Below are 25,299 nucleotides of genomic sequence, written 5' to 3' on the forward strand. Positions count from 1 at the left end.
GTTTATGCAACTCAGATGCAAGGAAAGTAGATTAACTTATCTTGAAACTGTATGATTTTTCTTAACCGGTTTTCCTTGTTTGAAACCTACTCTTCTTCCAAACACTTTTTTTTCCTGATGTGGCAGAAAAAAAAAATCTATGGATATGTTTTCCTCAGACCTTAGCAGAGACCACTGAGAATCTATCTATATATTCTTACTGATAATAATATTAATTTCAGGACACTTTCAGGGTTTAAAATATAATTAGTTAGTACTAGATGGTTTATTGTTCATGATGAAGTAAAGAAATTATCTATGAAATCTTTTTTATTGCAGCTTATGCCGCAAACGCTTTTATTCATTTGATAATATTTTTACAGGACTAGTCCCACAATGAACGCTACTAAAAGTATCCAAACAAAGTGCTTACAGCCTCCAGAATAGCCATTGAGTCTGAAATTCTCCCAGTTGTAAGCCAACAACTGAAAAGCCTCCTAAAATGACATGTGAAGACGTTGGCATATCTTCGCATAGCAGGGGCTGGCTACTGGGAGATGTGAATCTAGCCTTAGCATGTAGTTCATGCAATTCAGTGTTTGCACAAAGAACTAGAACACTTACTCTGTAAAACAGAAAATCTCCATAGGCCCTGTACAGTAAGTCAATGGTCTTTCTAAAACTTCTGTTACCAAAAATATAACCAAGTTAAGCCAACATGTTTCAATGGTAAGTAGTACCATGGCTGTAGAGAAACATGCTTTTAACCACACAATGGGCTCCCGCAATCCAGCAGCTAGAGAAAACTGGTCACTCAAGAATGTAGTTTTTATTTGTCTCCTCTTAAAGGTTGTTAAACAATTAGTAGCTTGGAGTTTGCTAACTATTCAAGGGCAGTTTTAACATACAGATATTTCCAATCAACAGTGTTACCAGAGCCTGAAATGCTCAGATTTTTACTGTGCTGAAGAACCTAGCAAGTACAAAGTTTTGGGTTTTTTTTCACTTACCCTTTGAATAGATAAGCATCATAAGCATCCATCATGTAACATCCATCATGGACAGTACTTCTGTATATTATGTTAATTAGCCTTTGGACTCAATATCATTCACAATCAATATACAGAGAGGAAACCAGAAGAACCTTTCTTACATATTATCCACTATTGCTTACTGCACAGGGAATGGATCTTCCTCTTGGAATTGAGAAGAAGAAAGGTAAATGCTCAGATCATCTAAGAGGCCAAGAACATATCCAGGATACTGATTTCAAAGAATGGTAGTTATGTTGATCTCTAATACTGAACTTTCTACCTAAACTGATTTTTTTCCTTTCTCAATATTATCATGCAAATTTCACAGACAAGGTGGCACCACATAAGTACCTGATTTGCAGTTGAAAAGATCTTAAAATGGCATTTAATTTCAGATGAAAACCACTTTTTGAAGTGGTACCTGAAGATGCCACTCGAAATTTGATGTCTTATCTTCCCTAATTGTCCCTTGGAAAAAGTGCACAATGGTTTTAACAATAGTGGTAGATGGCTAGGTATGTCTATACAACCTGTCCTCAAGAAAACAGAAAAAGTTCATATTTCTTCCTTTACTATTGCCCAGTTCTGGTCTTTCATTAGACAAGCATCCCATAGGTTTCCTGTACTAAACTTTAAAACTAATTGATTGTGAATTAAAAATTAACTTAAAACTAATAATCTTTAAGCAGTACCTCCATTAAGGATGCACAGTTCGTCATAATAGCTGGAATGATGAAAAGCATTTAAGATGCTGGAACTCACTCTTGACCTGCTGAAAAGCCACAGGATAGCAAAACCAGTATAGTCCTGCTGCTACTCTATTTCAGGGCTAAGAATAACATACAGAAGGTCTTGTATTCATGGATCATATGGCACTCACATACTTCCACCACAGTATACACCTAGACATGTGCTCCACTGAATTTCAAAATCTAACCACCTTTTTCTTCCATCTAAAAACTATATTTGGCAGCACAGCAAGCAGAAACTAGCATCAGTTTGTCTAAAACAATCTTCTGAGGCTGACAGACATACCATCTATCAATACGGTAGGTCACAGGACAAAAATTAAATTAAGTAATTTCACACTGAAGACTCAGTTAAACAGTGCAGAGTCCATGGAAATTATAGAACAAGATAATCTTAAGTCGAAAAGGACATGGACATAGTTTTGGACATGAAGACATACAAGAAATCTCAACAAAGCTTAACTGTTACATAGAAAAACTTTATAAGCAGAAGATAATAGAGTTAAGTCATTCCTGACTTCTCCATTTTGGAGCCAGGGATGTGTTTCACTAACCCATGTGTTCCAGTCTTGATGTTATGTGTAAAAGCAGGCACTGTGATGATTTATACAGTCCTCTTGACAACATAGTTAACGGTGTAGATGAGAATAGAATGTGACCTCTATGAACTACAGGAGTGTAAGATTTACCATACGGGCAACTTCCAAATTGCACCAAACCGAACTTACATATTGAACTTTCTCCTTCCTTCAGGAGCCAGTGTGAAACACTTTGGAGGTGGGAATTGGACTGCTAAGAGGTGTGACAGGAGGTAAACATATCTTGATGCCCGTATGACGGTTAATATAATTTCTATAGGTTTTGCCGTGATTATGATAGTTAGGAAATGTATTTTCAAAAGCAGTGCATGCACTTGGTACCTAAATAAATTTCTGATCTTCATCTGGGAAGGAGTTCCATAGTTTCATTGCATGATATGGGTATAAATATTTTCTTTTATCAGTTTTAATTGCTTCTTTTCAGTTTACCTGAAAATTGACTTATTTTCACCCCTTTTTGTGTAATAAAAGATAAAAATCCCCCATGGATTTCATTTCTGTATCTCAGGTTTATATTGCTAACAGTACATTCCTAATTCACCTTAGATATAAATATATTACATGATTGATGATGTACTGGAACAACTTCAAACAAACAAAAAAAATTACTTCTCCGGGAAAAAAGGAATTTTATAGGTCTGTGGAAAGAAGGCTCTAAAATAACTTTTCTCTGTGAACCCCAACAGACATGAGAAATTTCGTAAGAGTCTTAGTCCAACTAATTTGTCCTGAAAGTATTTGCAAACCAAATCAAAAAGTCAGACATCATTTTGTATGCATGGATACTATAAAGTCCTGTGACTCACTTGCACAGCCCAGAGGTAGTCCAGACGCAGTTTCAAGTCCACCTGTCTTGAATGCAGTGCCAAAGCACACGAGAAAAGCAAAATAGCTAGTATTGGTTCATAGCCACGCATGTAAAAGGAGCCACCCCTTAAAAACAAGAAGAAAGTAAACAGATTATTCCAGGTTTTCCAATACCTAACACCACATACTTTTAATATCAAATTTTTGGTTTAGAACATGTGGGTACACCCTAATCAATAACCTTTTCTGAAAAGGCTTATCTGGGCAGGGCAATGGATGACTATATCTGATCACTGATCACACAAACAAGCAATTTCTTGGGGACTTTATAATGCTATGCATTATTATAATGTGTGTGCATGCTTTGAATTAGGAAACACATAAACACCGAAAAGCTTAAAAACTTAAATGAAATTGGAATTGGTTGAAATATGGAAGTGAAGTTTTTAACTGTTTTCTATTTCATATTATAGTTAGACTGCAGTGTGTTCAGCTGAAATACGTTACCATAAAACTACAGAATGCTAGCTCCTAAAAGCTGATCTCCTGTTGATGGATATTACTAGATCCTACAATTGCTGGGGAGAGGATGTTTAAAGTATTTCTTACGCTTCACTGATTCTATAGCCCTAAGCAGCACTGAACACGAGGACAATTCACAGATGACTAGTCAATGTCATGACTATCTATAGAGAATTGCCCATTGCTTTAACTTTGCAAGATACCTACCCCAAAGCTTTTCTGTAACCACTGAGTTCCAGAATAACTATGTACAAAATTGTAACAAAAAGCAGGAGAATCATTTTTGGCAAGGAAGATACTCGTAGAAATATTGCCAAGGTGAGAGTCCCCACTACACAGGAAAGGAAAGCATAGTGGGCTGTGTCACATGGAAGTTCATTCATTGTTTTATTTGTTCCACCAGGAGAAATTATAACTATTGAGCTGCTGGAATTGGTATTCCAAACCCAAGGCATGCAGCCAACCTAGAAAAGACAGGAGAGGCGAGAAGAGGAGAAGGTTAAATACGAAATAAACAGAAATGCAATTGCTATGAAGGCTGACTGTGGTTCATTTCTAATTGGGAAAATATGGCTGTGGAGTTCCCACCCAACTCAATGTTGTATGAAAATCCCCTTTTCCTGCAATGCTTCACAGAGTTTTAGTGGAGAGACAAAATTTGTTCATTAGATGCCAGTAAGGGCAAACAGTTGAAGTTTGGGCTTAGCTGAATAGTTTCTTTCTCAGTGCTCAAAATCAACAGATTCTCACACCAGCATATTCCTGCAAAATTAAGGAACTTCAGTTAATCTTTACCATGGCCATGCAGGTGAAGAAGGATCTTGCACAGAGCACAGAAATAAATGTGTTTGTTTTATTGACTATGTAAGTCATATAAATTTTAATTACTTAAATACAAAATAAAATATATTTTAATCACTGAGTGAAAAACTAAACATGAATAATATCTTTTTTCCATCTCAGAGCTACTTCTGCTGTCACATATGGTTCAAAAACAAGGACTCATCCTTAATTATCCCTCTCATTTCAGTTATCCAAGGAGTTCCATTTCCTCCCTGGACTGGAAATAAAAAAAATGTTTTAGTGCATTTCTTATGGGAAATTTGGGGAAATTTAACCTAGTTTTGTCATGTACACATTTCAGAGCTGTTACCCAAGGAAGAGAGGAATTTCTGGCAAATAGTGCAAGTCCCTAGAGCTCCAGTTTTAACTGCAGTCCAACCTTTACCCCTAACGAAGGAAAAGGATAAGAGTTAGTATAAGTGGGGGGAGTGGGATGGTAGCGTGGAATTGATTTTAACAGGCACTTCCACATATGCCCTGCCCTGTACTTAAGCTTCTATTTTTAAGTGTGTTATAAGACCTTTTTATTTCATCCTAAGCACTGGCAATGAAATTTTATACCATACTGTAAAGTAACTGACAACCTTAAGGGTGATTAAGAAATGTATTTTACAGGGGGTTGTAGTAATTTAAAAAGATGAAATATAATAAATATGATTTGAACTCATAATGCCTAACATTGTGAAATGAAGGAGTAAAGTGAAAAATCCCTTTAATGTGATTGGGCTCAATATCCTTAAAAATGCTCTTCATACTAAACTCATCCAAAAACATACACAGGCATGAGTGCTTCATCAATGATCTGCAATCCACCCAGGAAAACACCCTCTGCTGTACAAGCAACAGAGGTGTGAAACCTCAACACCTAGCTCCTCTGACAGATAAGAATTCTAGAGGCATTACTTTGCAGGAACTAATAATTTCTATGGATGAAACATTTCTCTTTAGGTTACAGGTTATTTTTTTTAAGAAAAGGATAAAGTTGTATTTGTGACCTATTTTAAGTCCTAACTGAAGGATCACTGCCTTGTTGGAGGACAGAACTTCTGAATTCTAATCTGACTTCTTCCACTGTTGTTCAACGTTTCTTTAGGGCTTACGATGTCTGTTTCTCATTTTCACCATCTTTAAGTGGCAATGATGGTGTTTGTTTCATTCGGTCAAAGTAAGTGTCAGATCTACGGAGGTTGATTCACAAAGATTTCAGCTATCATAACATTAGTCCTAATCCCAAAGTCATATACACAGAACTTGCTGAGAAACTAGCCTAGAGGCACTGCACAGCTCTATGCATTTTGGGCTAATGTTTGCACTAAGAACCACATATATGCCTGTGTTCTGCGAGGGCTGTGTGTTAACTAACACAGCTGATGTTCAGGAATTCCCAGGAATGTCTGAACATCAGTAATTCTTGGTTTCTCTCAGGACACTGGAATTCACAGAGAAGGGATCCACTGCCCATTCAGTTCATGTGGATAAGCTTAGTATAAGTTCTCAGGGCAGGTCTAGGAATGAGTAAATACACAAAATACAAAATAAGGGGCTTGGTATCTCAGTTAGCACTGAGAATTGCTCATGTCTTCATAATGGTCAGAACACATTGTTTAATTCCTCTAGAGAGGCATAATTTCACACATCTGCCTTCTTAGCATTTCCAGTTGTGTTTAGTGTGCTATTTTTTTGTGTGGATTTCTTTTGAGTACCCTCCATTAGCATTAGCAGCCAAAATGCTGAAAATGAGTGTTTGGTATTTGGCAAGGCAACTGAATGACAAATATTTAGGTGGAAGTTTAAATTTGAATTCAAGTCCACCATGTAGAACTAGCTGCTAGGCTACAGTAAAGGAAGCTCAAGCTTCAGAACCATTAAGCAAGGTCACTTCATAGAACAGAAGCTTTCTAGATATTAGATGTGAATGGATTGTGTAAGTAGCACAGTGTAAGCACCTCTTCTTGTTACACAAAACTGTCCATATTTTAAGATGTCTTAAGATCTTTTCTGATCTGTCTGGACTAAAAATATCCCCCTGTTATTACACAGAAAGATGTTTTATAAGTTGCCACATAGAAATAGTAATCTTGTTTTGACACCATGCCTTGTCTGTCACAAAATATTAGCCAGTGAACTAGCAAGCAAGTTGAACATTTAAAAAGAGTTTTCCCATAAAGTACAAGACATCAGCAGACTATATGATACTAAGTTTTGATATACAGATTTCTATAGGTGTTGACTAGGTATGATCTATGCAACTTGCTAATTGCTTAGCCATTCCTAATTCAACAACTTGTCAGTTAAAGTTCAAATTACAGCAGAAGGGTTTAATTTTGAATTAACATGCCCTGCAAATATGAATAATAAAGAGAGTAGGAATTCACTAGACGAGACTATGGTTGCATTTATCAATGCAAACAATGATTGCATTAATGATTGCATTTATCAACGTGTTTAATGGATCTGTACCAGGTTGTTCTTTAAACAGAACGTTAAATTACGTGATACTTGATATAAATACTCACCACACATCCTTGAGCCACAGAGTATATTAAGATCACAATAAAAATACACAAAATGGTACGAATTTGTATTGTCAGGCACCCTGGAAAACACTAAGAAAATGAAAAAAAAGATTTACAGATAAATATTTTAAAATATTTTAAAGTGGGGTAGATATTTTTTAGTAGTCTATAATGAGAGGTGAATAAGGGATATAGAAATTTAGCCTGCATTGCAGTTATTGTTGTGTAATAACTGTTATGCAGTTATTATTGTGTAGATGTGTTTTAATGGTAATCGCAGCTTTGGGGATAATAAATATGAAATTATTATTATTATACATTATTTCTCACTATAATTAAAACTCTTAGAAAGTTTAGTAGCATGTCTACTCATGATGCAAATAATAAATTAGGATGGCATTTGATCTTGCTCTCATGGGAAAAATATCCAAAGCAACTTTTGTCTTGCAAATTATCAGTTCCAAATTGTGACCCAAGAGAACATACATAGCATAGAATTTTGGAGTGGTATTTGTGTCTTCTGCTATAATAGTCATGTTAAATGCCATGCCAGAATAGTTTTAATTATCAGGACTCATTAAAAATATTGAATTTGTCAGAAAGAGCAGTAGAGAACAAAAATATCTGGTGAAATAGAGTCTTGCTTATCTCCATTTTTACCCTGATTTCATCTATCACACTTCTAAATGTGTGAAGTTCTTGCTGCTATGAAGCCTATGACAGAATGTGAGAGACGAAGGGTAAGTCTGTCAGAATTGTTCCAGTCATACTGATCTACTCTGCTTTCAATAAAGCTGCTTTCCTTTCTTACCCTCTCACTATGAGTGTGTGGAGTATTTATTATATACTGGATCCATGATATATCTTTCAGACCATTAGACTTCTTCCAGTGACTTCAAGGGTCAAGAACCAACTCCAAGAAAAAATCAGATTTAAAGTGGGGACAATCCTATATTCTTTAAAAGGAGGGGGCTCAGATTTATCAAGGTTGAATTTGACTTAAGGTCAAAGAGAGAAAGCAAACACCTGATTTTTGGACGAAAATCACCAGTTGTGAAGGAAAGCTGTTCACTTTATGGCTATCACCAACATCAAAAGCATAGCTTCCAGTAGGCAGCAAAGTACTCACAGAGAGGGACCACTGTAGCCTTGGCACAACAGAAATCATGTATTTAAATACCTTCCCTTCCTTTCACATATGCAGAGACATTTCGCCTGTACGTGTGACCATGAATTAAAAATTGAGGTACTTATAGGTGAATAAACTTTGTTTGGGATGTGACACATGAGAATACAGCAATTACAGCAGAAATAAAAAATATGTGAACTGCAAATACATTCTGACTTCAGTATGAGTTAAGTCCGTGTAAGTGTACGTGTGGAACAACCAACATAATATCAATAATAGATTATGGACCTGAGTTACTTAGATACACCATAAACCAGATTAAGTATTAGTCAGCATCAATAAAATACGTTAGGATACTCGAGGTATATCAGCTTTAATAAAAGAGTGAGCATATTGCTGAACCTCAAATTGGAAAAATCTGAGATTGAAAAACTGTGTCTCAAGGGAAACGATACAGCATTGTCCAAAATTACATTATGAAAAAAGACAGACTATTTCTGCATTTATTCATCACTATCATACAGTTCAGGTTGCAAGGGACCTCAGGAGGCCCAAAAGTAGTCTGCCTTAACCCCCAGAGTCCCAGGGCTATTTTTGCAGAGCTGGTCACTCCCCAGCCTGTGTTATTGCAGGCAGTTCTTTCTTCTCAGGGCCTGGACTTTGCATTTATGCGTGCTGTATTTCATAAGATTCCTGTTGGCCTATTCTGCCAGCCTATCCAGAATCCTCTCAATAGTCATCCTGACAGCTATTCTGCCAAAACTGAAGTCATGGAGTATACATGAGTATACTCCATGTCCTTCTCCAGGTTGCTGATAAAACTGTCTAACAGGATAGGATTCAGGATAAATGCTCGTGGTACTCCACTTACTACCAAATAGAGTACAACCATAAACTGCTATGCTCTGAATTTGATCATCCCAATGGCATTTTACCCATCAAACTGTCCACGCAACTAGACCAAAATCCTATACACACATGGTGTGGAATGTGCAGATTTATCCATATAAATAAAAAAAAAAGTTAATTTTGTTTGAAGGAAATATATACATTCCATTAATTCAGTTTGCAATCAAATTCAGTTTGCAATTATCTACTGTTTATTAAAGAGAGCTTGAAGATAATGCTGGATTGTTAACAGTGACAAAACAACACACAGATTCAAAGACCACGTGTCCTGACACATTGTGCCAATTTTTTTTGGTCTGTGTGGTAATAGATGTTCTATATGTTGACATGCTAGGCTATTGTGTTAAAAAGAAAAATTTAAAAGATAAGGTATGAGACATGTCTGAATTAAAACTCTGACACTAACATGATTTATACTTCTGACTTTAAGTCATTCTAAGATTGCAACTACTTTTTAACGATAGCATAGAATTTTGTGCTTTATTTTCTTTGTTTTCTTTTATTTGTGGAATTTTTATTAACTATATAAGTACTGTCAGAGCCCAGAAATGCTAGGTAACTAGTACAGTAAAACATTGTCATAGTGGTTTTAGGAGTAAGGCATTCAATGGTAAAGCATGGAGAAGCTGAGCCACTTATCTAGTGTGAAAGAACAAATAAGTGACAGAAGACAGATTAAAATAGGGGAACGAGTGGTTTACATTCTATACATTCTACATCCTTTATACATAGTATATTCATTATATTTTATTTACTCTATAAGACAAATTTTCACCATAAAATTTTAAACTGTGATATTCTGATGTTTTATATTTCTTTATTTTTCTAATGGTGGATTTGATCCTGCAAGGTATTGAATCTATAGAGGAACCTGGAATAAATACAGATTTTGTTGACTGACAAAACAGATGGAACACATCTCAAGTTTGCACTAACCCCAGGGAAACCGTATAAAGAGAAGTAATTTCCCATAAACTTCATCTGTGTTTCTAACATCTACACAGAGAAGAATAGATGATAAACTACTTTGCCTTAATGAAACAAAAGAGATCATCAAAATTACTCCCAAATAATTGTGCAAGTTTATAAATAGGGTTCTACTCTGTACCTGATACTCTGCTAATATGCTATTTAAGTTTCCATGAAAACAATGACTTTTCTCCTGTCAAAGGACATTTTTTTAAACTAAAATTCGTGTGTGCTAATCAGAAAAGCTGATTAACTGCGTAGGTGTTTTGTCCTGATATTTGTCTGAAAAGTCTAAATTTAGATTAATCCACTACAGATTTCTTTCATCAGAAAATTAGCCTGTAGATGCTTTATTCTGATGTGGCAGACCTAGTTCGCTGATAATGCAACCAAACGTCCTTCTACATCATTACTGTTGTGAAAATATAATGCAGGAGAATTAATCATTACTAAAGGTTTTGAAAAGGCCAAGGATTATCTGTGCAAAACATTGTACTTTACCATCAAAACAGCTGCAGCTTTGGCAGGAAAAATTTTGAAAACAGAGGGGAATTTATCAGGACTTTACACCCAGATACCAGCTGAAATGGAAGGGAGAACTAGTGTGCTCTGCTGCCAGAAAGGAGTAGAAGTCAGATTAAAGCAGTTGTTTTTCTGAACACTGTAATGATTCAGTACCTAGTTGTAAGTGTTAAGGGACGATGTAGCAAAAAAGACAGAAAGCATAGAATTAATGGCACTGAATGCTACAGTGCTGTAACAATTACTCATGTAAAGTCTACTTTCAGGTGATCCATCTTTGTTTTTGAAGTACCTAATACATTACTTTGCAATGAATTTGATAAGCACATAGCTTTCAGACTCTATGAATCTGTGAAACTTACACAGATGACTTCATATTCCAAAGGACAAGCACAGCATGGACACCAAAAGGAAGAATAGTCATAAAATCTTAAATCACTTACTTGTACTCGTGTGACGTGTAGATACATAATACAAGCCACTAGGAAGCATATGCAGAACACCAGGAGAACAAGAACTACGGTACTCCTAGAATCAAAATACAACAGAAGCAATGCAGCAGATGAGAACAAACTGCTGTTTGGGGTCCTTCTGAAATGGTATTTTAAACCAATGGTGTAAGATCTCCTCCTCAACCTTGCTGTAATACTAACCACAGCGGAAGGAATTTAACAGTGAAGTGCACTGCTCTCAAGACTAAGACACTAGTAAATACTCTTCTATATGGTTCCCACTCTGGACTCAGCAAGGAGATCAAAGCACCTCAAAAATTCAAATATATGGTGTGTCAGGAGAGACACTTTCTAATTGTAGGCTAATGCAGAATATTCAGCATGATGATTCTCACAAGGGAGTATGTAACCCAGTTACTTGGCCTTGGCAGCTATGTAACAGTTACCAGATGCTTTTTCTCTCTTTCTCAAAGATTCAGAAATCAGAGGTCATTCAACTCAGTCACTTATCAAGTCAAACAAAATCAGACCAGACTGCCTTCTAATGAAATAGAACAGAACAGAACTCCTTCCTCAGTCTTTCTCAATGGTTAGACAAATCTTAGGTTTCACAAAGGCTTGTTCTTCATGAGAAGAAGGGTGCAAACCAAGAACTTTCCACCTCCAGAAAACTTCTGTTATTGGAAAAGTACTGTATGGATGTGTGCAACTTGACAAAAATAACTCCACCAGTGCTGGTACTGGTGCATTTGATTTTTGCTTAGGGACAGGCCCGCCCCACACCAGCCATGGAACCAGGGCTGCATGACATCAGCATAACACAATCTTCACGCCTTCTTTTCTAGCTTGTGAGAACAAACCAGCCAGTCCAGAAGATATGAGTCATGGTTTCATATATATGTATCTGTGCCCTTGATGATTACTGGGGAAAGATTGGTTATACAGGGTTTCGAACAGCGGAAGTGTGCAATTCTCCTGTATAATTTCTAACTATTTGGCTTTGATTTCAAATACATATAATGATTCCTACCAATACAGGAACAGGGAAAATTCTGTATTGTAGTATGTGTAACCAGAATGGGGAGGTGACTCTAGTACAGTCAGTATGGATTCTGAATACAAGTATTAATAGACTACAGGCTCTCACGCTTCTAGAGAACTCACTTGTATTCAGGATGATAGTATGCTAGAAAAGAATGCAGGGGCCATGAATGCAATGACATCTTTTAGGCAGCAATAACCAACAATTGACATTAGTGTTGAGTGAGACCCTGACAGACATTTGGGTTGGCATTTGTAAAAGGGGCTACATTGTTTTTTAAAAAATAAACACAGTATAAGACATCAGAAAGGTTCATCATCAGAGCTTTTAATGGTTACATTGCATGTGTGCCTCCATAATTGGACAGATTAGGTTGACTGGAACATAACCTTACTTTCAACAACTCCATCTGGAGACATGAAATATGCCTTTAGCTGAGAAGCTGTTTTGCTCAGATGATGATAGGAATTGTGAGAATGTCAAGCCCGTTGGTTTCTGTGTATTTATGCAGCAACTGGCTTTCGTACAACATTTAGTTGTCTAGATTTTGAACCTCCTTCTTGGAATATTGCCATACATCACTTCTTCCATTAGAATAACATATTAGAAGTCTTGTTTTGGCTTTTGCATTCTTTTGTCATATTTATAACTGCTTTGGCAATCTAAAGAGCAGCCCAAAGCTCCAAGTTCTGGGGAGAGGGGAAATTTTCCTATACTTTCAAAGTTTTAATTTAGTTCACAGTTGCATATGTATCACAGTGAGGGAAGAGTCCAGCGAGACTAGTAATTTGGCTAGAATAACAGACACTGGAAGAAAGAATTTAGGAGCATTCAGTGGATGGATTTCCTCACTAACCCAGTCCATCTTCATGACCTTCAGTGGTGATATTCTGCTGGAGCTTGTGTGTCTGTCAGATCAGAGTTTAAACTAAATCTCTGTCCAGCTGTTTTTTAAGTGACAGTACTTTTTGGAAAGATTATCATAAGATTCTTGGAAATTCATTCTATTTTTTTTCATTTTTTTCTCCTTGTTCAAAATTGCCATGTATTGCAGCTGTGGTTTACTGCAGAAGAGGGTGAAAGACTTCTTAATTACGTTCCGATTAGTCAGCAGAATTGTTATTCTGGAAATGATGACGTAAGTGATGATTTTTGTCAGTGACTTTGAATTCTTCAGATGAAAGGTACTATACAACTTATTATTATTATTATTGAGTTAAAAAAAAGTGTTTCTCAATCTTTCAATAAGAAATAATAGACCATAAAAGTATTACCCTGACTGGGAATTTGTGAATAGAAAAAAACAGAATTTTAAATGGGATTTTCATTAACTGTGGCCAGCTCTATTCTCACTGAAATTGTAATAATTAGTAAAAGTGAGTAAAGTTTATTTTTAATGTTTTGATATTCTAATATAAAAAAGCTTATTACTAATAAGTTTTATACCTTAAACACAATTCTATCTACTTATTATAACCTCTAGATTTGACAGTGAATTTTAATTATTTTTTATTTAGTAAAAAATCACATAGAATTGACAAAATCTGAAGCAATCACTAAACTGTATCACTCAGCAATAGGTATAGAACAGTCCCGAAATACATCATGAGCATTTGTTTTTTCTGGGTTAGCGCAGTCAAGGCCTGACTGCAACTTATGGGTGCATGGCCAAACTATCCACTAGGCAGTTTATGTAGTGATAGCATTGATACAAAAAATCTCAATGCAGGCTATAAATCTGGGTCGAAAAGCTAGGTGGGTACTTCAGTACTTAGTTTCCATTAAAATCAGTATAGTTTTATCTATGTTGCTATCAATACCTGATGTACCTCACCCAAAGTCAGCACAAACACATTTAAAAAAGCTGTAGTAACACCTTTGTTTGTAGCATAGAAATGCTTTAAATAAGTTAGAAATAAACATGGAAAGTTTAAATAAGTTTAAATGTGTTTTTTTTCCTTCTAAGTGCATCCTTGTACCAAAACAAAAAAAAAAGATAGTGAAAAGTGTCTCCTTTGGACAAATAGATGGAAAGAGATTAGACTGAGAATATATAGCAGAGAATCTCCTATATTAGAAGATGGCAACTTTGGTGCTCATTCCTGTTCCAAAGACTTTAATGTTTTAATTTGTGCAGGATGTCTGAAGGTGTTCCACTTTGATTTATAATGGCAAAAGACAGAAACTTACTGTGGTATTATTAGAAGGTAGACAAGGCCAAATAAGGCAGCTAGAATTAATGAGAGAACTACAGCACTGGTGAAGTACTCGTCTTGAAGCTGGTGGTACTGTTAAAGAAAAGAAGAAATTAAGACAGCAGATATTTTGTATACACCTAGTCAGCAACACTTGTCCATTCTCAGTAAGAAAGAATTATAGCCTAAAATAAAACAAGCTCCTACTTAGTTTAAAAACATACAAATAATCATGGCTTAATTCACATGAAAAAAACAGATGAGGCAAGTCTACACAACATTTTCCTTGACAGACTTCAGTTTTACCCTGTAACTAGTCAAAACTGGGTTAGGTTCAGATGTAAGTTTATCTTTTGGAGAAAAAAAATTCAGCCATTTTGAACTAGAAGGAGGTGGCACTTCCTATTCTCTACTTACTCATCATGAAACAAGGTTAAACACCCCTGGTGCTGCCTTCAAGAAGTCCTGTCATCTCAGCTGCTCAGGGCAGGACACTAATGGGTGGACTTGGAGGCAGCTGCTAATGAGATGCATGGGTTTAGTTTTGAGCAGCTACTGTCTTCAATTCCACTAAGCTACACACTTTACAAGATAACACTTTATAGGGGTAGAAACACAGAAGTGTTTTCTCAGAAAGATTCAAAGTTCAATCTCATTTACATCAAAAGACTTTCTTATTTTGAAAGAGAACAGTTACACTCGGATAATAAATTACTCTGGAAACTTCAAATCAAAATTTATGCTCAAAACCTTAAAAATTAGATCCAATATGGCACACAGACTTCTGACTTGGAACAGTAGAGACATGAAATCTTAGACTATAAAGTGACTTACGGTAGAACATTAAATGTTACTGCCAAATTAATCCAAAACCATAACACTTGCTTTTTAAAAAACACATAAACTACAAGCTGTAAATACAAACAATTTGTATTTACAAAATACAAAAGCCAAACAAAACCAAGGTAGGAACAATTGTTAGCTTATATGCATAGTTATAAGTCTGGAGTTAATCCACTGCTTTCAGCACAACCAGACTGGTGCACGACCACAGTCTTGCTCAGAGATTTAAAGGGGTTTTTTTGGTTATTTTCTAGAACTGATGGGATATATACTTATCAGGTTAATATGCAGAGGGAAGCATCCTCCTGTCATTAACACTTTTCCAGAGCACATGAGTCAGTAGGCAGCCACATTGTCATGAGACAGCATTAAACAGGGGACACAGGTCAGGCAGTTTGGATAACCAAAAGAAAGACAAAAACACAGGATATGTAACATTATGGAATAGGATCTTGGTAAGTAGGATGATACTGATCTTTCTTTTTATCCTCTTCAAGCGTTTTGATAGAAGGTAGAGATAATGTCTCCCTCTTAACTGAGAGACAGTCCAGTGAAGTATTTAAAGATAGTGAGTAGAATTTAAATATTGTATAAAAACAAACAAAACCCCAATGCTAGCTGGCTTGTGGTCAGTGAAATGAGTAAAAATAATTTAAAACTCCCTTACTTTATTTTCACGCTCAATTTGCTTATACTTCAGGGTAATGAAGTTCAAGTCAGCCATCTCAGACTCAGTTTGCCGGGCCTCTATCAAGCGGCTGATGTATCTGTTTACTCGAGTTCCTGGAGTGTTGTATACAACATTGGTAGAAAAAGAGGAACGATTCCTGAGTTTTTCAGAGGCTGTCCTTAATGCTCTCCTCTGTGGCACAGATGAAGGAAGAAGCACAGATTTTATTAGCACTGAAATTTTTCATTGCTGTTCATATTACCTCAAGCTCACAGTCAAGATGAGGAGTTCATTAAACAGAGCAACTACAAAAGACAGAGATCTTATCTCCATGCGAATGCCATCTTGTAAAAACTCCTTAGCCGAAATCCTGATTTCATTCAAAACAATGAGAGCCACACCCCACTGCATTCCAGGATTTTAATCCAGAAATTCTCTTCATACACTGCCCTGACACTTCTCTGCCACTGAGGAAATAATCAGTTTGTTCCCAATCAGTGTGACTTTACCTTGCAATTATTTTTTCTTGACAGAAGGTGTGAGGCTCTGGACATCCTGAAGACAATATAATCACGCTCTTCATGACACAAGAAAGTCCTACTGTCTAGGTAGCAATACATATTTTGAAAAGATAATTTTCCTTAACCACTTACACAATGACCATGTGTGACTTCAGAGGGCCTGAAATCTCAAGTGTTCCTATCTTTAACTCACCCAAGTGGCTTTCTCGTTAAGACCTCTTGAGTATGCCTCACGCGCACTTGCAGATCCAGATGGCACAACCCAATAAATTATCAGAGCTAACCTGTGCCTAACTGGTTCCTTCATGGCTGAAGTAGCATGACTGTCAAGATGATCACTCATAGTCCCTTTCAGTGGAAAATATTTATCACAGAGCATATCTGAAAGGGATTGTAGACAAGCTGTCTTGCTTTTCACAGAGAGCACTCGGGAGACCATGAGCAACATCTCCGTCACACTGGTGGCAACCATCAGTTGAGGGCATTGTAATCTAAACCATTATGGCTAGATCTGTACTAGTATGAATAGAGAGGGATCAAGCCTTCTTTCTCAGAAGAGTTTTGACAACCAAGCTTGGGCAAGTTCTACTATTTCTACAAAGTTAAAGGAATACTTTTTTATCTAACATCTGCGGAGTTCAAGACAAGTCAAAACATTATGGAATGACAAGTCTGCTCAGGATATAATCAGCAGAGTCTGTCAGCAGACAAAATTTCTCTCTTCAGAGCAGTCAGTACTTAATAAGCCCCTCTTTAAAGGCTACACTACAAAATACCCTTTTAAACCAGATAGTAAAAAAAAAGGTGGTGATTGCTATTTAAGTAATCCTGCAGGAATGGCCATTTCCTGTCTTATTCCACAAGAAGTTCTTATGAGATCCTCATCAGTAAACAAACTGTGGAGTACAGCAGTTCATTAGCTTACATAGCTTATGTTATATGGATATTATACCTGAATACGTATGAACAGTGGGAAGGGTTATCTACTGACTGACACGTTAGCTTTCTGATCATAAAGAAAAATAGACCTTAGCAAAGATAAAAATAGCTTTCCCAGTCTTGTTTTGCTGGCTTTGTATGTAGAGAGGAGGTTATACCAGCACTAAACAATTATGAGGCTACTTGAAACATTTTTCTTCAAACTATCAGATCCCATTACTTGGTAAATTGTCTGTGGTGTAAGAACTAATTGTTTCGACACAAAAAATTATCTGGGGAACTTACATGGACTCAATTCTGATCTTCTGGGTACAGTTAGGAATAATTGAAATCTTAAATTGCCAGCCAAACAACTATTCTCAGTGTTTCTAAAGAGATAAATTTGTTCTCCTGCAGAAGACATTTGTCCCACTAGTTTGCAGGGAAACTGAGTGCTTTCAAGAATATTGTCAGGAATACATAGTTTTACTTGACATAAACAATAATTAGTTACCATATGTATTGCATAAGGTAAAGCAGAAAGAACATCTTCAGGGATTTTTTACAATTCAAATTTAAGCCTATAGTATAACAACGGGGGGAGCAAAATACCGTTTCTTTGCTTTAAAACCTGGAAGGAGGGTAGATGATGGGTGTTATTCTGATATATGGAATAAATTATACTATCTATTCTGCCATTTTGACATAGGGTTAAAGTTACTGCTCTTAATCAAAATAGCTGTTCCTTGCAAATAATGATTTCCTCTGTGTCTCTTATTTTTATCTCTATTATTATTTCATACAGCAGACGTACATTGTCTTATATGTGATCAAGCCAGTATTTATATTTCTCAGAAATGTACTGGCTTCAAAGCCTTTAAAGCCCTGCTTGTTTTACCTGATTTACGTGATTCGAGGACGGAAAGCTCTGAAGAAACCCTGCACTGCAACACAGTGTATTTATATTAATAGCGTATAATATAAATCCATGATAATTTTTACATAACAGTTACAGAAACTCAGAACAATTGTTTCAGTTAATAACAGTATTTTAGAACTTCACTGCAAATGTTCTGACATGCAAAAATTTTCATCAGATCCCTAGCAAACTCGTATGGGTATTTTCTGTGTATATTACCGTATTTATATATACATATACACAAGACACAATGCAAAATATTGCATATGCTTCAAAGAATGTGTGGGTTCCTTTTTTTAAATAGTCAAAGACAGCACTAATTCACAATTGGAAGGTCTTGTACATGGCTAGTTTCAAAATAAAATCTGGAGTTTCTGAAAGTCTTCACTGAAAATGTGTTTTAAAGATACTAACAGACTTTTCTGCCCTTTTCCTGCAGAACAAACACAAGCATATATAAAACCCAAAATACGAAATTTTGAATGTTTTCTGAAAGTAAGATTTAGACTGAATCTTCAATAAATGTACATTATTAAACAAAAATAGCAACAAAAACCCTCAAACAAACAACCCTCCCCCCCAAATAATGTGGAGCAATCAGTCAAGCTGAATTACTGCTTCCAATGCACATTATGACACCACTGGAGTGGTGGAGTGGAGGAGTGGTGGAGTGACTATGTAATATTGCCACCTGCTGGCTAAGAAAATGGAACGAACAACTCTAAAGGGTTTTTTTTCATAAATTTTTGGGTAGATTCATGTACAGAAAAGGAAGTAAATCAAGCTACTAGTATGTAAAGCAATTTTGATTTATGGCATTACAAGGTATCCAAGAAAGCAGAATTTGTATTAGGAACTTCTCTGTTTAGGATTTGTATTAGGGACTGAGAGCAGTTTTGACTAATCAGTTGCCTTTCATTTTTTAGAGAACCATGTAGAGATATAAAATTATTCTGTTGTTTTGTATTTGCCATCAATAGCTTCAGACTATGATGGACAAAAGATGCAAAATAATATCTCTTCAAAATGATGGAAAAAGCCTCAGAAACTCTAATTTCTGTGAAGGAAGCCCTTAAGAGAAACCCCATAAGCCACCTCAACTGGCTTTTCCAAGAGGTGCTACAAATTTAAAGCCTTTTTAAATTTTATTTTTACAGTGAGCATTATATACTGGAGCTTCAGCTCCAGTAGGAACACCAGAAATTTCTCTTTCAGTCGATAACATCATCCCTTATGTTCTCAAAGCAAGTCTGCTGGATGCAGTCCTGAACTGATGCACAAAGAGTGCACATGGCCCACATGGATTACCTTATCATCATCCTCACACGTCATGACATTGGAGAAAGGGATCTCTGCTTTGAACATCTTACGACAGTGCATGAGCTGAACAAGCAGATAGCAGACTGTCTTGAACTTCATTCTTTTTGCAGGCTTAATGTCTGAGAGAATCAGTCCAGGAAATATCTGTTGATCAGAAAAATAATATTTATAACTGTCATTACATTCCCATGCAGACATACATACTTGCAGGCATTTGCACCACCTAGTGGTCAGAACAAAGCAATATTCTAATTAAGAAGCAATGCATTTTGATAAACATCCTGTATTTGCAAATGAAGATTACTTCATCTTTTTTAATCCGAGATGTAAAGAATCTATTGAACAGATTTTAAACTCATACTTAACATTTTGGGAACTGTTTTCTGCTTAGATATGTAGACTCTAAAACAGTGCATTCATGATAAACTCATGAAAGAGGCAATATTTGTATTTTTATAATGTTAAAATAAATTCTAGGAAAATATAGGAAAAATAACGAGGAAATCAGGATTTTTATCAATCGATGTTAAAAAAATGTAAGGTCAGTCTTTTTCTTCTTTTCTCATTCTGCTACTTCAGCCATTGGTAAGCTCATTAAAATCTGAAGAGGATAGCTTTTGCTTTGAAGATAGACATATATGCCTTAGAAGGAGTTTGTGAGGCACTGCAGTTATATCTTACATCTTATTTCTTCAAAGCATGGAGTGTTTTACCATGGAGAAATACTCTCAGAGGGTTGGGTATAATCTATTCCTTTTACCACAGGACTCCCAGTTCAGCAAGGACAAATATTTTCTTGGTTACCTCTTAAGTATGTATTTAACTCTTGCTGACTTCAGTAAACCCCTATTATGTATTCAGATGCTTTCACAGACCAGAATATTCTATCCTTAGTATTTATACCAAACTTACTCATGCTTCTGTACACATGTGGAATGTGTAAAGCAGTGTTAATGAGAAATGTGGAAGCCTCCCATGCTGTCACTGTATGGGAATTTAAGCTTGTAAAATTGATATATTCTGGAACAGTAAAATAAAGAAGCACAGAGGATTTGGTCCCTAGTGTTCCTAGATACAAAAGACAGAGCAAATCATAGTCCAAAATCTTCATTCAAATGGCACTGAGAATTTGCTGTGCAGTCTTCACAATACTGTGGTTTACTAGAGCCATTTACATCATTACTTCAATGATCAAAGAACAAAGAAGAAACTGAAAGCATTTGTTTAATGCATGTTTTCACAGACACTTAAATTTCGAGAGGCAGGGCAAATGACACTGTTTATGTTCCAAATGGCATCTCAGATATTGGTTTGCTGTGATGTTTAGCACATATAGCTAGGCACTTGCACTTTCTGGGTAACCAAGGTAATATATTATTGAACTCCCAATACTCTGTTTAGTCAGTCATGCTGTGTCTATGAAACACAAAAATGACCAAAATGTTGCACTATTTTTTTTTCTAGCAGATGGCAATGTTATAAACATAGGACATGTTCCAAATGTGTAAAGGTGCCTAGGTATGCACATGTGCTTTATTGTGCACTGGAAGGCTGACTGAAGCCAGCTAGCATCACCAGCACTGCACTGCACAGTTGTCAGCTGAATTCTAAAAGGACATTAGTGTATCTGGTGTGTAATCACTTGTATAAGTGATAGTTTAACAAAAGTCTCTGTGAAGAGATTCCCAATATGAACCTTTCTTTCAAGGGCTTTCTGGCAGAAGACTTACCACTGAATTGCACAGAAGAAAATGTACAAGGATATTCACATACTAATCATCCTTTAGGTATTCCTAAGGACACCAAGTAGATGGTTGTTAGACTTGAGTATGGCAGATATGATCAGCATTTGAGCTACCATGCCCAACAGCCAAAACATGCTTTTTGGAGAGATACTCTACTTACAAATTTTCCTAATGTAGTTATAATTCCTCTAGAAGTTCTCTATATTTTACTCAGTATCTCTATCAAAATTTTGATACAACAAATTTAGGAACTGTCTTGAAACTCCTTCCAGTTTTGCATTTTGTTTCTTTCTTTCTTTCTTTTTTTTTTTTTTAAGACAAGGGGATAATAGGGGATTAGACAGAAGTTTACAGGTGGACACTATCTTAAGAGGTCATTAGCTCTATTTTTGCTCAAACTTTTCACTGTGGACATTACATTAATTAGGTCAACAACTTTGGTTTTAGGTTGCCACTAGATTGGCTTGGAAAGACGCTTTTAAATAAATTTGGAGAGCAACAAAAGCCACCTGACAGCCTTCGTTATGGAAATGCCACAGTATAGATGGAAGAGTGGTAAAGAACAGGTAGAACATCTTCCTAGCAAAAGATTCAATGAGGCATGACTCTGAAAGGTGAGCACATGGGCATGACTATATCCTCCTACAAGGAGAATAATTTAGACTTTCCTCCATACAAACTTCTTGTAATAGATGTGTTTTTGAGAACAACCTGTAACTTGAAAATTTGGAACGAATACAGTCTGACTCAGGCAGTGTGGCCCTGCCACCAACATGACTTTTCTTTAACCACATGTTTTCATTCAGTTTCCTGACTTTATCTTCAACTAAGTAGGTAGAACATTTTTAGCTCTGACCATCAACCAGTCTCTTTCAGTTTATAAATCCTACTGGCAGATAATATATCAACAGCATACACCTTTTATATGTTGGAAATTCAGAAAAATTTTTTGAGCTCTTTTCGAGTTAAATGGAAATTTCAGCACAGGTCACTGGAAAAAATGGACTAGTGTATCTACTTCTGAGCTCCCCAGTACAAGAAAAACAGTGACAAACTGGAGTGAGTTCAACAAAGGTTCACCAAAACAAGTACAGTTCTCAAGCACATGAGTACCTGAGGGAATTCAGTTCATTTAGCTGGAAGAGATGCAGGGATCTAATTGCCATCTTCAGCCACTTAAGTAGTAGCTGGAGAGAAGACAGAGCCAGACTCATCCCAAATATTACTCAGAAAAAAGGCAATTAATATAGGTTGTACCAAAGGAAATTCCTATTTGACACAAAGAACAGAAGTTTAACTGTGAGGATTATCATGTGCTGGAGCAGGTTGCCTAGAGAGGCTGCCAAATCTCCAGCCTGGTAAACACTCAGAATTCACTCAAAAGTGGATTTAACTGCAAAGTTGGCCCTGCTTTGAGCAAGGAGGTTGACCACATGACCTCCAAAGGCCCCTTCCGAACTCAATTACTGTGCAATGCTATGAAAATCTGTGGAACACACACAGTTACTGTTCTTCATGGTTGGCCAAGAACATAACCACACAAAGGATATTGCATACACACAAACTGGGCACACTGGTACTTCTCAGTAGATCATGTATAATTTTATATATAGTTTTGATTAGTTGGTTGGGGAGGTTCGTGGGGGTTTTTTTGTTTGTTTTTTTTTTGTTCATTTGTTTGAGGTTTTTTGGTTTTTATTTTTTAATCTAGTGGTTGCAAGGCATATAGATTTCTGCACTGGAACTGAGGATTTTCCATTCTACTATTATATATGCACAGTATCAAAAAGACAAAGGAGTTCTCTCACTTTCATCTCACAAATCATGTCTCCTTTTTATTATTGCTTTTACAGCAGAGCAACACTTTTGACATTGAACTACTCAGTGGAGTATTTAAGTAATCTCACCCTCTGCTCTAAGTCTCTGATAAAGTCAAGAAATGCAGTATAATCTGTTAAAACAGACTTAAAAAAAAATCAAACAAAAACCCCAACCTCAGCGTCTTTTACTCTGCTTTTGTTCTGCTTTTGCTCCAGGCCAGCATTATAGGAAAGCTGGACTGCAGCATTCCCATTCTAGCTCATTCTGTCAATGCATTTTATTTTCATGCTTCTTTTTGACCCTCAGGATCATCTCTAATTCTGCTCACTGTTCATTTACTTCATAATTTTAGCAAAGATTGGTTGTTTGCTGAAACACAGCTGGCAAATAAGGTGTGATTTTCTAATAGAGTACTGTGAAAGCATCCAGGCTATCTACAGCTCTGTGAATGTCTTTAGGTATGCAGAATACAAACAAGTACAGATTAAAATCCTGGGAAAACACCCCAGTGTTTGGATGCCATGTAATATTCTGACAAGTGTTTAACTGGTGCTCACCTGAGATTGTCAGAAATGTCAGCAGACTACTACTCCCCTAACTATATTCAACCACAGTGCTTAAAATGGCATGGGAAAGAAGATACTAATGACATTCAAAACACATTGACAGAAACCATAAATGAGGTAGCACTGTGTCGGTATGTGCTTTCTATCTTCAGGTAGGCATGACCATGCCTCTTAGTAGTAGTATTTGTTCCATTATTATCATCTTTGAGTCATTTTGTCCTGAGATAGGTAATTTTTTTCTTCTTTTCGTTTTGTTCTTCTTACAGTTAAAATCACCAGACATTTGTTTTTCCACCCTTTTCTACTGCCCTTATGATACATTTTGCTTATCACACCTCAGTTGCCCATCAGGAAAGTATATTAGGGATTTTTATCAGAAAATAATGCAACTTCTGTAAGATAAATTTTTAATATTCAGAATAGTGTGATCACTTTCTTGACATAGATGTAGAAAAAGTTTTTAGCAGCTGTAAAGACTAAAGCAATCTCTAGGAAACCAATAACAGGGAAAATCTTATACCGGTGCCCTATGTTCCTCCCTTCTCCAGATTCCACATTTACGTAGGAAGAAAAAGAGAGAAGAACGATGTTAGAACACATAACTAATTTCTAATATCGCTGCCAACCCAAGCTGCAGGCTGTCACACTGATGATGATGCATTAGCAGCTTCACAGCAACTGCAGAAACAATCCTGAAGATGTAGAGCAACACACTCTGTAACACAAACATCCGTCTTCTCTCTGTGTTTGCTGGGCAGTAACACAAGCAATTTATTTCCAGTGTTTGGATTTGTGTATTTCAACACTTGTGCAATACAGTCTTAGGCACAGAACAACCTCTGTCCAGACAGAGCTTCCACTAAAAGGCCGTGTTTCTACCTGTTAAATCAGGTCTGCTAAGGTATATCTAGGGTGTTAAAACCTGATATGCTCAAGTTATGCATTCAGATCTCTAGTTAAATTCCTTGTTAGGAGCTGTCAGCCATCAAGAGCAAAGACAACTGCTGGATTCTCCAAGTCGTGGCAGCAGTGGCAGCTGCAGGTAGTCATCAGTTTGAAAGGAGAAATCACCAGTGTGTGCCCAGATATGGATTCAGATGCCTAACTTGTGGCATTTCAAATTAGAACTTGATCAAATATATTTTTGCTTGCTATGTGCTTGTAGTGGGTTGGTTTCTTGGATTTTTAGGCCTTCCTTAGCAATGGGGTCAGAAATCTAAGGAAGTATTCCATATGATCCTTTTCTGTAACACAATATATAGAAAGGCGCAGATAAGAGGCCTTCGTTCTCTTCTCTCTTCAGGTGGCTGAAGGCAACAGGTCTCTCTCGCAGACGGTCTTGCTTGTATAGGCCAGGGCCTGCTGCTCAGACCTGCTGTTATCTCCGGTCTCTCTGGGAGGCGTGGGGGAGTTGGCTGCTGCCTTGCACAGTTCTGCTGTCCCACTCAGGGAAGTATTTAATTCATTTTTATATTTATTCACTAGCTCTCTATTAATGGGTATATTTAGGAGATATCTGTTTTTAGGTTTCTTTTTATCCCTGTTTCCCCCTCCCTTTTCCCTTTTTCCCTCTCAGGAGCTCCCTATTGTGTATAATATATTCAGATTGTATATATAATTGTAAATATATGTAATATATATATATATCATAGAATCATAGAATCAGCTGGGTTGGAAGGGACCTCCGAGATCATCAAGTCCAACCCTTG

The 25,299-nt window shown here is 36.5% G+C and overlaps 1 protein-coding gene across 1 annotated transcript in view; it reads right to left on the minus strand.

Moving 5' to 3' along the window:
• Positions 1-25,299, minus strand: part of ADCY1 (adenylate cyclase 1) — a 164,847-nt gene that overhangs the window by 15,888 nt on the left and 123,660 nt on the right. Inside the window, exons 8-14 of the mRNA XM_008920697.3 lie at positions 19,447-19,602; positions 15,778-15,972; positions 14,263-14,360; positions 11,022-11,106; positions 7,050-7,139; positions 3,898-4,154; positions 3,168-3,294 (exon numbers count right to left, since the gene is read on the minus strand). Coding sequence (XP_008918945.1) covers positions 3,168-3,294; positions 3,898-4,154; positions 7,050-7,139; positions 11,022-11,106; positions 14,263-14,360; positions 15,778-15,972; positions 19,447-19,602 — 1,008 coding nt within the window. The remainder of the gene's footprint in view (positions 1-3,167; positions 3,295-3,897; positions 4,155-7,049; positions 7,140-11,021; positions 11,107-14,262; positions 14,361-15,777; positions 15,973-19,446; positions 19,603-25,299) is intronic.

Source organism: Manacus vitellinus, unplaced genomic scaffold, assembly GCF_001715985.3.
Source record: "Manacus vitellinus isolate BGI_N305 unplaced genomic scaffold, ASM171598v3 scaffold_55_pilon, whole genome shotgun sequence".
Taxonomy (NCBI): domain Eukaryota; kingdom Metazoa; phylum Chordata; class Aves; order Passeriformes; family Pipridae; genus Manacus; species Manacus vitellinus.